Source organism: Oreochromis niloticus, linkage group LG6 (assembly GCF_001858045.2).
Source record: "Oreochromis niloticus isolate F11D_XX linkage group LG6, O_niloticus_UMD_NMBU, whole genome shotgun sequence".
Taxonomy (NCBI): Eukaryota; Metazoa; Chordata; class Actinopteri; order Cichliformes; family Cichlidae; genus Oreochromis; species Oreochromis niloticus.
The window spans coordinates 27,337,896-27,355,682 of record NC_031971.2 but is presented as its reverse complement, the minus strand read 5'-3'; the positions used below and the strand labels follow the sequence as shown (position 1 = coordinate 27,355,682).

Here is a 17,787-nt window from a genome sequence, read left to right as displayed (position 1 = left end):
TGACTCAGAGTTTAAGTTAACTCTCTTTCTAGAACAGAAAACGCGGGTTTTACATTGTCTCATGGTTAACAAATTCAGAGTTGTTTGTTAAACCTACTTCCTGGAATTAAGTCCTGGGTTATCATAGGACACACAAAGCTCAGGGTGATCTCAAGTGGGCTAAAGCTATAATTTAATAACCTATATGGGTAAAAAACATAACCCTCTAAATTTCTCTCTTTGAAAACATTGTAAAGAAGTACAGGAACATCAATGGGGGAAATAAAAGAGGCAGCTTTAAATAATAGATCTCTGGTTTTGACACATTTGGTTACTGTCAATACATTTTCACTATGATATGTACACAGTGGAGCTATAAAGGCACAAAATCTTCACATATAGTTAGTTCGATATAACGATATATATCGGATGACGATATAAAAACATCTATTGTTTCATTTTACGCTATCGTTTGTTTTGTGGTGTCGCAAAATAAACTGTTTACGGCAATATTTTTTCATCGTTTTGATGGTCACTGTAGTGGCTATATTAATTTCTTAAAGTTCTCTCTTTCTCTTATATTTAAATAACCACACTACGGACGGACAAGTGACTGTTTTTAGCAACAACGACGGTAAAACCATTGCGTGTCCGCTTGTTTATTTTCCACATAAACCTTTCACAATAAAGCTCAAGATCCTGTTGAGACTTTTCAAAATAAACTGAATCACGTGAAAGAGTATGCAGAGTATTTACGGATGAGAAGCAAAAAATAGCCATCAGGTGCTAAAAAATAAACCTTAGACTCAAATGTTAGAACAGGCTTTTCCCTGCAGCACGCCGTGTAATAAATACTCACAAAGAAAACGGCGGCCGTTACAACTTATGACTAAAAACGTATAGTTTCATGCATCTGTTAAAACACTCGACTCCAGGTACACGACGCCCAGCTGGAAACACTTCACGCAAGTTGAGCCGCCCGAGATTCACAGAATTTACAGAAAATGTTAACATTTTATGATTTATATCGTTATCGGGACAATAGAATTCTTATATCGGGATATGAGATTTTGGTCATATCGCACAGCCCTACATATTGTGGTTTTGTAAATATAGAACAATAGCATTATATGTCTTTATGTTTCAAATAATGTGTCTAAAAATACTTTTTTACTTCTTTATAATAATCCAGGTACCACCACTACACCAGAAATATCTGTTTTACTGAAAAAACATGACATAATGACTGAACACTATGCAGAGCCATCCATGGTGCTGAACTCTACCATCTGGAGGGCTACATGTTTGACATTGCTTTTGTAGAGAGTTGTCTACTCTGTTTTTGTTACTAAAAAGAGCATTGAACCTTCTCTGATTCACTGGTTGGAGGCAGAAAGCTGTGTAGACGCAAACATATATCAAACACATGTTGATTAATGTTGAAACAAAAAAAGTGTTGCAGATATACTTTAGTTATACTCAGTGGAGGTCTTCTCTTTCACCACCTCTTACTGCATAACTGTTGAATGATGGTTTGCAAGTAGTTCGAAGCAGCACGGTTACTTCAGGAGCAAATTTTAAAATTGAAATTTAGTGTAGCGTCATTGTCACCCACCCCTGATATGTGGGAGGGAGGTGGGCGATATGATCAAAATGATCACTGCACTAAGTATCACATCATCACACAGTTTGTCTTTAAAGTCATGTAATGAAAAGATTATGTTATATTGCACACCCCAGCCTCACTGACATCACAGGATGAAACTGAAACCTGCATTGTCTCTGCATCTCTGTGTACAAGACGAAATAAAAAGAGAATTATTGCAGTTTATATTTGCTCATCACATTAACTTTCTGCTAACTTTATGCAATCATGAAGGTAATTCACTGTATAAACGGGCACAGAAGGCACGGTGTTTCCATGTAATGGCTACCAAACAGCTGTTTCTGCGTGGTTGGAGTCATGTGATGTTTGCACCAGTTTCACATTTGTACCTCTTTACAAAAGAAAACTGTAGCCTAGTTTCATTCAGAAAGTTCATGTTACTTTTTTGACAGCCTCCCACAGAAAAAAGCTGAAAATGTCACATCTCACGGTTTTTATCAATCAACAGTGAGACAAAAGGATCTAAGCTCAAGTTTAACGAGTCAAAGGTCAGCAAATTCGTTTATTTTACCTTCAGAAGTCATGCTATTAATCTGCTTAGCTTTACTTCTCAAAAAGTACACCGTTTTGTTGGACGTTATGGGATGTTTATTATCTGCATGTTCTGCTTTTACTTGTTTGTCAAACTGATTTTAAAGGTTCTTAATTGATGACGTATTGATCCTATGTTGGGTGGCATATACTCCAGCCCCCAAAATAACATGTTTTAACACTTCAGACAAGAATCACTGTCAGACCAACTAACCTTAACCTGTTTTCATAGCGAGTAATCCAAACTACGCAGCGGCATTTTAATAATTGTCCTCGTGTTGTGGATGGTTTAATCTCAAAAGTTTTCTTGGTTCAGTTTTGTCTGTTTGGTTTCAACCAGAGACACAAAACCTCTGCCAGCTCTGCCAAATCAACTTCTTTGTGACAAGAGAGCAATGAAAAGTAACTTTTTCTTTTAGCTTGACTGAGCAATGTCAGAAGTTTTAACTTTTAGAAATAGTTCAGTTAGAACATGAGAGATCATCTTTAGATGGCAACAAGCTGTTAGGTTCTACTTCTGTTAAACCTTAAGGGTTTTCTTTTCACATAAAACTGTGATTGTCAGATACATCTGCTTAGAGGTTTAAGTTTTCATTTTTTGTTACTTCCCCATTTGTCAAAACACAGTCCTCTTTTTCTCTCAACAACAAAGGCTAGAAAAGATACCATTCATTTCCTTGTATTTATAGTGGGAAGTATGGAAAGCCCTCAGCTTGTCCTTTTGTTTTTTGGGGTCTTCCAGTCTGTCATATTACTTCTGTCTCAGGGCTTTCCTTCCATAATGCTATCTGTTTTCAGCTAAGAACACACCCAGAAAATGGTAAGCCCCTCAAAAAAATATATATAAATAACAACCACCCACTTCAGTTTCAGTATCAAGCTAGTGGCTCATGTGGTGGAATTTTTTTTTTTTTTCCCCCATGCCAAACATCATTCCACAGTGCATGACACATTATCTGAAAATATGGGAACACTCTAGGAATGCTTTGAAATCCAAAGACACGTAAATCTGCAGAAAAAGGTTATAGAACTCTTCAAAGTGCAGAGGACTTCATGTCCACTTTACACATTTATTGAGGCATTGAAAAAGCTAATTTCCTTCCACATTTCATGCCAGTTTCGGAGGGGAGACAAAATGTCCTTACTTATATTCTGTCTCTGGCACTGCAGCAGCAGATTTGTGACTGCTTCATCTGTTTTGCTTTTTTAAAAAAAGGCAAGCTGGGCTAGCTGACAGGAATTTATCTGACAGAAGCCTTACGCTAGCAGTTTTCTGAGTGTCGCATTTCAACATTCACATGTGTCATGTGTTATTTTGTGTAAGATTAGCTATTCATGTTAAGGATTGTGAAGAACTCATGGCGTGGGCCAAGGCTGTTGCTGCAGCATTGCAAAGCTTGCTGGTATGCAAGTTTGGGCATGAAGACTCTTGGAAAAGGTGCAGCGTTTTAGATGGGTTAGGTCACAGTCAAGGTGCTTCTCAAACGTGCTTATCATCTTCTAATGGATCTGAAATGGAACGATTGATCTGTTTTAGCCACCAAAGTGCTATCATCGTCAGCCAAAGAAATGTAATGGTATTAGTAAAGATTTAAGGTTTTGTTTAGAGCCAGTTATCATCAAGAGGTATTGTGGTTGGAAGCGAGGAATGAGGGGGCAGTTTTGATTGTTGCTCTCACTCTTTGGAGACGTACAGACACCACTGAAACTCGCACGCTCTCCTACGCCTTCAGTAGCACTCAACTGTTGTGCCTGCTGGCATAATGACTGTCGGCTCAGTCATGATGAGTTTTAACCCTACACACCTAGCAACAGTAACAATCAGACCTCTTCTATAAAAAAAGCAAAGAGAATCTCATTTCAAAGGAGCCCTCTGCTTTAACATTACATGATGGTTTTTGTTAAAGCAGAGTACTCCTTTTCATTTTGACAGGTGCATTTATTAGACATTCACAAGCACTGGGTGTGCACCATCCACTATGCTGAGCCACTATAATGCCATCTGACTCTTTCGGTGCTTCGTTTTTTGTTTTTTTTGTTTGTTTTTTTTGGTTATGTTTAGTAAGCTGATTTTATTTGTCTTCATCCCATTGAATGATTTACTGAAGTCCCTTTTATTTTGTTCTACTTAATTTTCTTTCTATTTATTGCCATACTTTGTTTTGTCATGCTGTATTTTATGTTATTGAGCTAATTAAGTTCACGTGTTGTGTGTCTATTCTCAGCTTTTGGGATAAACAAACTATATCTAATCTCTCAAAACAAATGGCCATCCCTCTAAGTTTTGTTTACAGTTAGTACAGTTATGTACACACGAGCCACAAAAAAGGAAACCAAACAACCTCAGACATTAGCTAATTAGCTGATATTGACAAATCAGTTAAATTGCTGTGATATGCTGGGGTAAACCCACATTATTTATTTTATTTTATTTTTTTTAAGGGTTTTGCGAAGACTGCACTTTTTGCGGTCTTTATATTTTGATGTTCTGTACTTTTTTGGGGGGATGTTTTTTGTATTCCACATGACTGAATACTCTGGACTGGATTCTGGCTTTAACAGTGGAGTTCATTTATATCTTCTCCCATCCACAGACATGTACATGCCGCAGGAGATAAACAAAACCCGATAAAGATGAAGAACAGATTGCAGCATGCACTGCAAGATTATGACTTCATTCTTTGCTGTAATCTACTATATTCCTTCTAGCATGTAGTTGTTTGTTTCTATATTAATATTCACGCTGTCATATTATAAAACATTTAAGGTATGCTGCTGGCTGCTTGCCAGGTTGTTGTCAGTCTTTTTCACAGTCCTTTCGTTATCGTGTCTAGTCATTCATTTACAGCACGGTGTTTCTTTGACAGCTCTGTTTGACCAGACACAAAGGCTCCATTAACAAGCCTAGATAGGATGGAAAAAAATTTTCATAAGCAGCATGTACTTTTTTTATGAGTCCTTTACTTTGGATTCTTGATTGTTTGGAAGAATATTTAAAAAAAAGTCTATATAGACTATAACAAGTCTATATAAATATGTGGCTGTGAATTTAGGAATCCAATCCCAAATACCGTATTGTTTAGAGTCATGTTCACATGAAAGGTTTCATACATCTGCCCAGCAGTATAGATGTGCTGATTGTGTAACTGAATGGAGCAAAGAATGTGACTGTTGCTGTTGATGTTCAGCACCTTTAACAGACAAAACTTTGTCCCATTTCTCCTTCCAGTTGCCTCAGCTTTCAGAAGTTAAAGGGCTGAAGTAATAACACCCCTGTATTCGCCATAAAAAGTTGAATGGAAACCATTAAATGCGAGAATTAGAAGGCAAAGTTTTGGACTGATAAAGGTCTGCCAGTGAGTCAGTCTCTTTCTGAGAAGTGAAGAACTGTTTTGACCTGATGATGTAATACTAATAATAACAGATGATGAATATATATACCACCATACCATTTCTTGACGGTCAGATTATTGTCTGGTTTAGACACCAGGCCTAAGGTAACACTCGGACAGCACATGAATGTTTTTCTAACTATCTAGCCACATATTCTAGTTAACTGATTTCATACACACTTTTCTGTCTGCGCCATCACATATAGCTCAGGTGGTCAAGCGGGTCATATACCAATCAATGGATTGATCCCTGGCTCCTCCTGTCCATGTGTTGAATTATCATTAGGCAAGATGCTGAACCCTAGGTTAAACCCAAAAGAGGTTTTGGCCATGCCCCAAAGGACATTCACCAGACGTCTAAACTTTAAAATTGAGGTTTAATTTGCTAAAACCTAAAATAAATAAATAAATAAAATAAATAAAAAAGGCTAGAAAAGTTCATACTTCTGTTAAGTAAGGCAACAGAGACCCTGTGCCTTAACTTTATTCAGCTCAGTCTTGACAACCCCCAGTTGCTGGTTTTTAGCAATGAAAAACATGAAATTGTACAGTTGTTCCTTTGCACTGTCGGTGTGTATGTAGAAATGGTGGATGATGTCTGATTGCACCATATCAGCTAATGTAATAACATAAGATTCAGATGTAGTGTGCGTCGTTTTCTACTGGCATGTAATTGTCTTTTTTATCCTGTTTTCATTTAGAGCTGCAGCCAGCATAAATACACAATGTTAATGTTACAGTCCAGGCTTGCAGTGTTGGTGTAGACAAGTCCCACATACAAATTGGCACTTGGCAGAGTTGTCCACGCTCTTAATGATGATGTGAGACGTAGTCTGTGTGAGGGTGTGAACTTTTTTTCTTTTTCTTTTTTTTCTTTGAGTTCAACCCTCAAAGCTGTTCTCAGCTTAATAATGAAATAAATTACAGTTTGCGTTATTATTCATTCCTCACTCCTCATTGTACTGATGTCTCATAATATGATTCACACTTGTTCTAAGCCTCTTAGTTCTTGCATGTGTGAAATTATGGATTTTAGATTTGTGTCCATGCATATTTGTTCTCTTCTGATGTGTGTGGCAAGTTGCAGAGGTTAAGGACTGTTCATTAGCAAACTGTAAGAGCTCACATTTCAGTGAACAGCTTTGCACCAGTGCACTCCTGTTTATTTGCAAGTATTCTGAAGACAAATGCAATTAAGTAGAACAGTCAAACTGCTTTTTGCATGTGTGCCTGTCAAGCTTTACGTGCATGTGTAAGGCTTGGTGTTAAAGAAGAAGTTATGAGGCAGTAATGTAGGTTAGTTCCTCATTTAGCCTCTAAGTCAGTGCTGGGAACAGCAGCTGTTTCTTCTGCATGCTAATTTGACATATTTCTTTAAAGTGCAAATCATAAAATGAGTCAATGTAAAGCATATAAGGCAGTTTTGGGGGGACGGGTTTGTAATTAAAAAAAAAAAAAGTGTCTTTATATAATAGAAGTAACAGAGAAGTACATTCACAAGCCTTTATGACAAAAGTAAAGCGTAATTGTGCATCTTAGGTCTTGACTCATGTTGGAAGCTCAACCATGTGACATGATCGCTGGCTCACTCAAGGCTATTATCAAGATTTTTTTTTTTTTTAAAGAGTTAAAAGTTACCATAATACTTTTCTGAGAAAAATGACTCCTCCACTATCGTGCTTAGAGTTTTTCCTGCCTTAAATTGGAACTTGGCGTGGAAGCACCATTAGTCCACATATAGTAAGGCAGAGATGGTAAAAAGACTAGTAGTATAGTTAGTGCTTCGAGCCTTCTTTAGTTTAGGCTGCATTCACACATTCATACGGTGCTTTATTCCTTATTCTGGGGGCAACCAAGAACACTTGGAGGAATTGGCGATTGAAAGCAATCTTCTGATTATTGCTATGCTCTTATGCTTGGTTACCTTACTTAACAAAAGTCAGCTACTGCGGCTGAGTAATCAGTCCTGTTCTTTTCAAGTAAAGTCAGGTTTAATTGCTGGTGCATTGTCTGTATTGAATTGTCTCTACACACAAGTCCACATGGTTGCAAAAAAAAAAATCAGACACATAGAGGTCAGGATGAAGCTTTACGATCTTTGTTCTGTTCTGTTTCTTGGACCCAAATGGACTTGAGCAGACCTGTGGACATGGAGACTATGACACGCCTTTTAAAACCATTTTGCACACCTGGTAGATATCACTGAACTGTATGATCAGAGACATTTGGAGACATTTGGAGGATTTATTGGCCAATAACTCACAAGGCTGAGTCTTTGAGTGGAATACAATTCAGTCAAATGATATATGCCTTGCACAGTCGATCTGAGCAGTGATGACACATATTCATTACAGTCTGCCTATTGTGCAGATAACATTATCAAGCTGTCTGCAGTCAGGAGCCAGCAGTCAACTCAGATTTCCCATTTGTCTTTAGCTCGTAGCTCCACTGCTTGATTGCATGTAGTGGCATGGCGCTCTGGTAACTCCTGCTGCTGTCAGTTCTCACTATGTGCATCCATGAAGCAAATGTAAGGCTTGTGCAACTACTACAAGTTCCTCTGGTTAGAATGCTTAAAATGGAAATGTAGAAAAAAATTCTGGGCTTGGTACTTGCAACATTGAAGTCAGCCCAGTTCAACAAGCTTCTGCTTTTTCTTCTTTTTCTCCACACAATAAACACCAAGAACATTGTTTTTACTGCTGTGGAGGCACACAGAATCGATTTTGTTTTTCCAACCATTCCCCTGCTTCAGATGTGCCAAAAATACACACTGAGTTGCTGCCAAAAACACAGATATAGATATTTTGTTTTTGTTTTTGTGGTTTTATATTTTATATTATGCATAGACTAATGTTTCCCTTTTGTAGTCCTCTTGTTGTCCAAGTGCTGTTAACTAAACATAATTTTTATGTAAGTACACAATCGTTATAGAGAGCAAAAGCAATGTTGCACTTTCCATCTTGCAATAAGTTGGGTTTTTATTAGCTTGTTAAAACTTGTTTCCATATGTTCACAGTCATCAGGGGATGTAAGCGCATGCATACACATGCATCTTTTAGGGAGACTTGAGCAGACTTGAAATAGTGTAATTGGAAGGACTATTATGCACAGCTGTCTTCTTGCACATCCAAAACCAAGTATAATCCCATCTGAAGTCAGCAGACTAACTGATGAGCTCCCAAATTACAGTAATAGACTCACAGGAGCAGATGAAGTTAAACTAACTCCTACTTACAGCACATTGAGAATGCTAACAGGTTTGCAAGCATGGGTTTCGGGTTGAGGTGGAGGACTTCACCTCAAACCTCAAAATCAGGAAGAAGTACCTGAAAATCTCCTGAGGCTGACTTTAGTGTGGTGGGAGCCACAGCCTTTGTGATGCATAGTAATTTGAGAAGCTGGATCCAGCGTGGACAATGCCTTAACTAGAAGGTCAGCAGCTTGCTCTCTCTCTCACTCTCTTATCTGTACCAGTAGTGCAGTCTAGGTTTTTTGGGTCTTCTCCATAGTCTGATCATCCTGTCAACCCCCCTGCGCAATTTCCAGTAAATGATACTACAGTATTGCTGTCAGGTCAGGGAATGGGACTGAGGTGCATGCTGCATGGCCCAAATACAGAAAACACATCAACACTGGTGAGAGAGCACACAGTGGGAGTTTATTTCTCACCTCCAGAGAGAGGACGTAGACTCCAGTGTGGGAGCCTTGTGTAATAGCAACTATAAGTGGACAGATATTGCCTGAGCAGCTAAAATGGCATTCATTAATAATATTTAACCCGACTCTTAACTTTTGTCTTTTGTCCTGTAGTTATTTTTCAGTCCCCTTCTATATTAAAAAAATGGCTCACCTTCCATCCCACCTTTACCTTCACCAGTTATATTAAGCTCTAATTTGAAAACAGAATAACAGACAGAAACAGGATCTTTCGGTTTTCTTATGATGGTCATGATAATAGATGACTCATGAATTTCATTTTCAGTGCAGCAGTGATGGCATGAACTTGCATGTGTGCCCAGAGACAGTTCTGTGTTGCAGGAGTCTTTGCATGCATATGTGCCATGGATGTCAACATGAAACCATAGTGAGGTTAATTCAAATGAATATAAATCTAGTACTGATAGAGTTGCAACATAAAGTGGTAGATGATGAATTATATTTTTATTTATTTAAGTAATAACCAGTATGAAGTATCAGTCTTAGACTGGTCTAAGAGTGAAGTGGCTTAAAGTCCCATTGGACGCTTAGGAAACAAATCTTTGGTTTCTGTTTTGTTTTTTGATTTTGTTTGTTTCTTCTGATCATTGGTGGGGAACTTGGGTTAAATATCAATTTGACTTGCCAGCTATTGCTGATTTGTGACCATTGTTGATCCTTGAGATCAGTGGAATCACTAAGTTGCTGTGCAGAGCGAGTGTGGCATAAAATGAAACTCATCATCTTTCCTCATGTGGACAATGAATGAGATCAGTGGGTTTGATCAGTGGTTGTTGATCAATGGTCATGACAATTTGCATAATAATGATGAAGAAACTGACCTCACAGCACATTGTTTATTCAGTGGGCTACATTCAGTCATTGTGCAAATGTACTGTTTGTAAGGTTGGCGAAACCTGCAGTCAGCTGAGACTGAAGAAGTCACTTGGATGAGTGACAAATTGTTTCTCCCACTGAAAACGCAACGTCCAGATGAAGAGAATCAACCTTTTGGGATTTACTTACCTGGATGATTGCACATGCATCACGACGCTGTGAATGAGGTTTAACAGGTAGAGAGAGTGTGCCTTGTGTGCTTCTGCAGCCCATACATGTTGCTAAAACTAGACAGTGTAGCAGGAATACGCGGAGGACAGGCCTTCCACTGGGGGAAGAAACCGAACCATGGTGACACCCCCTCAGAGGACCATGTGACATCACCTGGGGTGACTCACATGCACATTCATCCCTGCTTGTTAATGGTCAAGTAGGGAGCAGTTAGGTGAAGCATTGAATTATTAGACCCTAGAGAGGCTAAGACGTGTCAGTACTTTCCATATCATGTGACAAACTGCTGATTATGTCATTGTGGTCATTTTCCTTTCCTCAGCGAATCTACCCCCCCCCCCAGCTGTCTGTCTTGTGGTTTATTCTTGTTGTTCTGTGGAAGGAAACAGTTTTATCTTACATCTTACTTGTTTCTTATTCAGTTTCAACCTGAACAGCTGGCTTTTGATTTGTATCACTGTTTCAGTTTTTATAGAAACATATCTGCAACATGAAGGAAGGAATGCACATGGATTTGAAAGGGAGGCTTCTTGGTGCTTTAGAAAATATGCTGTGATGTCACTGCTTCTGGCTGAGGGTAAAGGCTTTCACACAGCTAGAGAAGATCGTAGGGCTTCATAACGTGACTAAATTAGTTTCATATATGATCTTTTTTTTTTTCTCACATGGTCACATTCATATGACTTTGTTAGTGTTCCTGGCGCTCTCTGACAGGCAGTGACCACAGTAACCATGGTGTCAACCAATCTGTTTCTAGCAGTGTTGGGTAAGTTACTTTAAATTAGTAACTTAGTTACATTACTAGTTACTTCTCTAAAACAGTAACTCAGTTACTTCAAGTTACTCGTTACTTTCAAAGTAACTAGTTACTAGGGAAAGTAACTTTGGTTTTACTCAGAATTCTCTTGTTAATGTGTTGCTTCCGTAACTGGATACCCAGCAAGATTGTCAGTCTTCTATCTTGCTTACATGCCACAAGTGCACTGCGCCACCTACCAATAGAAAGGAAAAAATAATGTGCACATTTCCACGAGAGAAATCCCACGCCTGGACCGTCGTTGACCGCCGCCATGATTCTAGCCTGCTTTTTACATCCAACACAAAAACTGCAGTCGTGGTGCTTTTGATTGTACTCAGAACTTGGAAATTCTGCCTTCTGAATAGGAAGATGTAGGTAACACCAGACTGCAGATGAGCTGCATACAGAGCTGGACTGGGACAAAAAAATCGTCCCGGGCATTTTGACTAGAGACCGGCCCGCCGTTATAGGAAAAATCATAAAGCCTTTGAATGAAAATAAACACTGTTGTGACAGTGATGTACACTGTTCTGATGGTATATATGTATCAATCTATCAATTGTTTGTTGTAAGACTCAGATAATTATTTTTTTTTTTAAAGCGAGACATTTTAAATGAGAATAATAAAGAAAAGTATTTCCTTGTGCCCCCCTTTCCCTGTTAATGCCCTACCTGCCCCCCTGGCAACACTTTGCTAGACCCGCCCCTGCACAGTTACCAGCTGTCAGCTACTTAGAAAAGGATCCTGGTGTTATTTGTCTCTCAGAAACAGTTTATAACTTCCCTTCAACTCATTCATGTCACCTAAAAGGTAAACCTGTTTCTCCATCACCTGTTCAGCTCTGATGATTCAGTAAGGACATCTCCTGGTTTCAGCTGCATGTTTCCCTCTCACCAGATAACCAAACCGATATCATGACCAGCAGCTTTACAGCTGTGGCTCCAGCAAACATCAGCTGATACTAGAAATTAATATTAAATAAATTCTAACAACAGCTGATCAAGCTTAAACGTGCTGCTGTTGTTTAACGCGACATCCGCTGGTTTCCTCTTTCTGGCGCAAAGTGGGCGATAAATAAACAAGAGAGAAAAGCCGATCAGCTGATCATTGATCAGTTTCGTGATTGAAGTAGAAACAGGAGAGGGAGAGGAGACAATGAGAGAGGAAGAGGCAGCTGTGCAGCTTCAGCTTTGTGTCTTTTCCATTGTAGCTGAAGTCCGGGACAAACTGTGTTCCTTTTCACCTCAGTACGAAACGCGTAATATTTTCTCTGAATACCAGACGATTCTGTTTTTTACAGGACGGTTGGCAACTCTAATAATTAACCGTATGAACAAAATAAAGTTCAACATCAGTAACATAGCACCCACCCAGCTGTATAGAAACTCCGTCATGCTAGCTAGCACACAGTACAAAAATGTCCGCATACCGAAAATAAACTCCACCTAAACTTGGTTTATATCTGACTGATAGACTGCAGGTCATAACTTCTTACCTGAAGTTCAGTTCACCTGACACGCGGACCGGCGGCCGCTTCGGGTCTCTCCTCTTGCCTCCCTTTTCCTTCATCCACCTGCTGGCCTCCACCACTTGCTAATGTTATTGAATCTGTGGAAGCTCCGCGATATCCACCACACGAAGTAACGAGTAACGAGCCTATCTAAATCCCAGTAACGAGTAACGCGTTCCTGGTTTTGGCATAATAACTAGTTACCGTGCTCGTTACCACAATAATAACGTAGTTACTGTAACGCGTTACTTAATAACGCGTTAGTCCCAACACTGGTTTCTAGTAATACACCAGTTGAAATAAATTATGATAAATCATCAAAAATAGCATATCGGTTGGTGTCTCCATAGATATTCACATTTGACTGTTACTTTCATGCTTATTAACCTTCCTGGCAATAAAGGCAGAATAGAACCAGCTGGCAGCCAGTTGGGTCGAGTCCCCTCGAGTTGTGCTCATTGACAAAGACTCATTCAGACTGATGGGAACATGTTGGCAATCTGTTTGCATTTGCATGAAGTTGCAGAAGAACAAACAAGAATGCCTTTTGACATTTTGTTGAGTAGTAGGCTGTCTTGTTTTCTTTGTTTTCCAAATTTCTTTAAAAAAAATAAAAAACTTGAAAAGTTGAATGCCAGGATCCTTTTCTTGCTGTTGATTTCAGCTGTCATACCAACACTTCTTAACACCAGTAGAAATGTTTCATTAGAATTGACATGGCTGTGGTATTTTTATTTATTTATTTTTTTAAATATTTGTCTGTTTTGCACTGTTATCATAACAGAGGCTAAAATACATTTTTGTTAAATTAATGTAAAATGATGCATCATTGTAAAAATAATGCATGTAGAGCTGCAACATAAAGTGGTAGATAATGCATTATATTTCTATTAGAGTTAGACTAGTCTAAGGCTGAAGTGGCTTAAAGTCCCACTGGACGCTTAGGAAACAAATCCTTGGTTTCTGTTTTGTTTTTTCATTTTTTTTTTTTATGTGTTTGTTTGTTTGTTTTTATATCACTATTTTTATATCACAGAGAGACATCATTATAATGGAAGTTCAAGTAAATCTGCTCTCTCTGTGTGAAAGGTCCAGGGTTCATAAAATTTTGTCAAGTGAGCTTTCAAAATAAGTGTGAAGGGTGAGTGATAGTTTCAGATTTAAAAAAAAAAAATAGAGTAAAAATAAACACAAACATTAATTGGATAACAATTATTATTACCTTAGCAGCAAGTAAGTGTATGTCAGGGGGAAACATTGCAAAAATTAATACAATTCATATGTTTCTATTCTTTATGTTTAGCTGTTATCCTACAGTCTGTACCCATACGTTTTCTAGTATGGACCCTAACAACTGCCTGCATACATTGATAGACTTGGTTAGACCCGAGCACTCCGTCCATTAGCTAAATTCCTAGCTATTTCATTATCTGAGTGATTTCCAGCCCCTGCCCACTACTCTACTGAACCAGAGGCTGGATTGCCAGTAACCTCCTCTGTCTCTGGAGGGCTGAACCAGGCATTCTGCCTAAGCTTCAAATATTTACCACACCTAATTGAGATCGGTGTAGAAATGTACACTCGTGATAACATAAAGGTATTTTAGAAATTGTGTTTTTTGTTTGTATGTGGACAGAGTAAGTGTTACCTACACTATGGTTAGCCCTGCGCAGCCATTCCTCAGCTCTGTAGTGGAAACTAGGCCGAGCTGGTGTCAGGTTTCCGTGTTGCAGCCGTTCCTGTCCCAGACACTCAGGGACTCGCATTGATTTTATAAACCACAACTCCAGGACAGCATTCAGGGCTCTGAACACCATAATGACATAATGGATGTTTTGGCCAAGCCAAGCAAAATGACATTATGTTCAGTGTGGTGTTTTATGTCTGCAATGCCTTGGATTTCTCTGGAAATGCACTGTGTAATGCTATGCGAAGCACTCTGAGCTCTAGGAATAGACTGGCTGCTTGCTACACCATTAACTGAGATTTGTAAAGACTGGGAGACAAAGATAAGTAAGTTTGACGGTATAATTCAGTCCCTGTGTAGACAATAATGAGTCCTATTTCACCAGTTCCGTTCCATCGACTTGGCTAACGAAGTTGTGGATATGTCATTTCTGTCATCCGCGCAATGCATTTCAATAAATATGATTTGTTGTTAGTAAACACTGACAGTGAGACAAAGTGATATTAAAAGGAGTCATCCTGTTGGTCCTTTGAGTATTGAGTAGTGTGGAGCTTTATTGATATAAGCACATAATCTCCACAGCTTACATCAACAGAAACTGTAAGTAGTCTAAATGGTTGAAGCAGCAGCTCAAAGTGACTTTCACGTTTGTTTTATTGTCTGAAGTAAAGTCAGAAATCAGAAAGGATTCACTGTTATTCATTGTTATTACATATAAAACTGAGATTTTACTAATTGACATTTTAGAACTTTAAAATTAATTAAAGTGCATTGATTTGAAAATATCGAGTTTCTAATTATTTAGCTGTGTGCTGCTGTTACAAGACTACTGTGACAAAATTGCAATTGCATTATAAAAATATATATACATGTATTTGTTTTATTCTTTAATTCATGCATTAGGAGAAGCTTAAGCTATTAGATCACCATTACTACGTTCAATCAATAAAAATTAATTCAACACTGCTTATAAGCTGAGAAAACAATAGGGATTACTCACCACCTCCCGAATGTATCATGATTAACAGGGACTATTGATCACCGTTATGTGACGTCATTGTTTATCAGCTGCTTTTTCATTAGAAGTCAAAGTGCAACGTTTGCTGCAGGATCTTTAATTATTTTAGAGTCTCCTTTTTGAGCCAAGTGTCACAGTATGACTGATTTTCTTGTGTGGTGGAGCTATCCCTCTAACTCTCTATGGACACGGTTTAAAAATCAATGAGCAGGGCTGCCTGTGGTCTCATAATTACATTATTTTTGCATCAGTTAAAGTATTTAGGTATTTAATTGTCCAAACTTTACACTAGTGCTGTATTTCCATTTCTTTGTTTTTTTGCATTCAATTGTTTTTGATAAATAACTCATTCATGATGTTGTATATTTCTAGAAAATATACAGTATGACATGTATCACCTTCTTACAAAGAGATTTTACTAATAAAATGAATATTTATAACTATAAACCTGAACAAATGTATTGCTTTATTTGATGTTTTGGCTAAATACATGTAATTGAAACACTCACAAGATGTATCATTCTGCCCTGTTTTCCTCATCCTTTAAAATTACATAAGCATATGTCAGTGACCTAAACACTTTGATGTAAGAGAAGGTTTCTCTTCTTAATACAGCACAATTTCTATGCAAAGCCTTAAAGAATCACTTAAGAAATTGCCTTGAATCAAAAAGCAAGGAAAGCAAAAGCAAAGAAAGTTGGCAGTGTTTTTTTTTTTTCCTTTTAGTAGCAGATGGAACTGGAAGGGAGCCAGTTGCTGTTAGAGGCTGATTGTTTGGATAGACTGTAATGGTTTCCTTTTTTCGGTTATTGTTGGCTGTAGGAAGGAAGGCATTAGGTCCAATGCCACAGCAGAGACCTGATATAAATGCAAACAAAAGCGTTTCATTTTCTAAAGATGACGTTTTTATTCTCTTTCTTTATGTGTCATTCTTCTTGACCTTACCGAAATTTTTTTTTTTTTTTAAATATTTGCTCCGAAATCCAGTTTAAATAAAGACACTGCTAGAGAATTCATTATTCTTTCAAGAAATATTTAATATATTTCACTACAACATTTTGTAAGTAAGCGTTAATCACTATATTTATGAACATCTTTCAAGTAACGGTAATACTGAAGCTTACAGTACTGTGCCACACCTAATTATTTTATATTTTACTTCCAAGGAGCCCGACTTTCTAATTATTTTATTTTATTTTTATTTTTGAAGTGTTCCCCAGACTTTCTTGAAGTCTTTCTGAGTTTTTCTTTGGACATTGGCTGCTTTTACGTTCATTGTCAGTCCAGTCTTGTACTATTTTTGGAGGAATGTGGGGTTTTTTTTTTTTTTAATTGCGCTACTTAATACTGACCTATGAATAATTCAAACATAAAAAATGAATATGCTGAGGAGGTAAGGAGAGAGGCTAACCATTACTGTCTGCAGCTATCTGTAAAACATGGTGGATACTCTGGCATGGTTTGGGGCTACATTTCAGCCAGTGGTGTTGTGGATGTTGTCAAAATTGATGGAATTATGAACACCTTCATTTTTCAGCATGACAATGATCCTAAACACACTACCAATGCAGTAAAAGCACACCTGGAAAAAAACAGTGGAACAGTATCAGCCATGGATTAGCCTGTCCCAGAGTCCGGACCTCAACGTTATTGAAGCAGTGTCTCTGTTTTTGTCTTACACTGTATTTCCATCTATGTTTAAACCTGCCAGTAAATCACACCTATTGGAGGTTTGATGTATGGAGACTCGCTGTAGACATGCATATATGCAGCTTATCAAATAATAATACAAACTTTGTTTTCTCATGATTTTGTCAGCTCCAGTACTCTGACAGGATGGCATCAAAGGAGGGGGAGGAGCCTCCTCCGTACCAAGGCCGAACAGATAGTCGTTTAAAGAGCAAGAAACCACCCAGCCTTGTAATAGCCATCCCTCCACCAGAAGCAGTGATGTCCCAGGTAGGCTGGTTGTTTTTTTTACCTGACCCTGTCCTGCACTGCTTGGTATCATGCAACAGTTATTTAAATGTGTTGTCACATAACACATAGTGTGCGGCAAGCGTTTTAGGTGGATTTTGAAGGTGGGTGGACCCTAACTCTGAAAATATAGACTGACTCATGAGCCGGTCTGTGCTTCTGTTGTCTCAGAAGTTTGCTGCTCTCTGTGGATTTAACACAATGAATTCTACAAGATATTAGTACATGCTAAATGAACTATCATGGCTGCCTTCCGGTGGCTAGCCACTAAAAAACCAAAGTAAAAGTGTAATTTGCTAAGTGATACTGAAGAGCGTTACTGGCTGAAATCCAAATTGATGACTACTACATCTGAGCTGACGTTGATCACGGACACTGCAGTCTGTCCTGCACTAGGTTAACATGGTCTACAATACTGCAAACTACCCACAAAGTGTGGTGATTTTCTTATTAGCACAGA

The 17,787-nt window shown here is 38.3% G+C and overlaps 1 protein-coding gene across 2 annotated transcripts in view; it reads left to right on the top strand.

Moving 5' to 3' along the window:
* Positions 1 to 17,787, top strand: part of LOC100699930 (inactive rhomboid protein 2) — a 37,048-nt gene that overhangs the window by 2,084 nt on the left and 17,177 nt on the right. For both annotated transcript variants that reach the window (XM_005470196.4, XM_005470195.4), the window contains exon 2: positions 17,169 to 17,309. In XM_005470196.4, coding sequence (XP_005470253.1) covers positions 17,187 to 17,309 — 123 coding nt within the window. In that variant the 5' untranslated portion in view covers positions 17,169 to 17,186. The remainder of the gene's footprint in view (positions 1 to 17,168; positions 17,310 to 17,787) is intronic.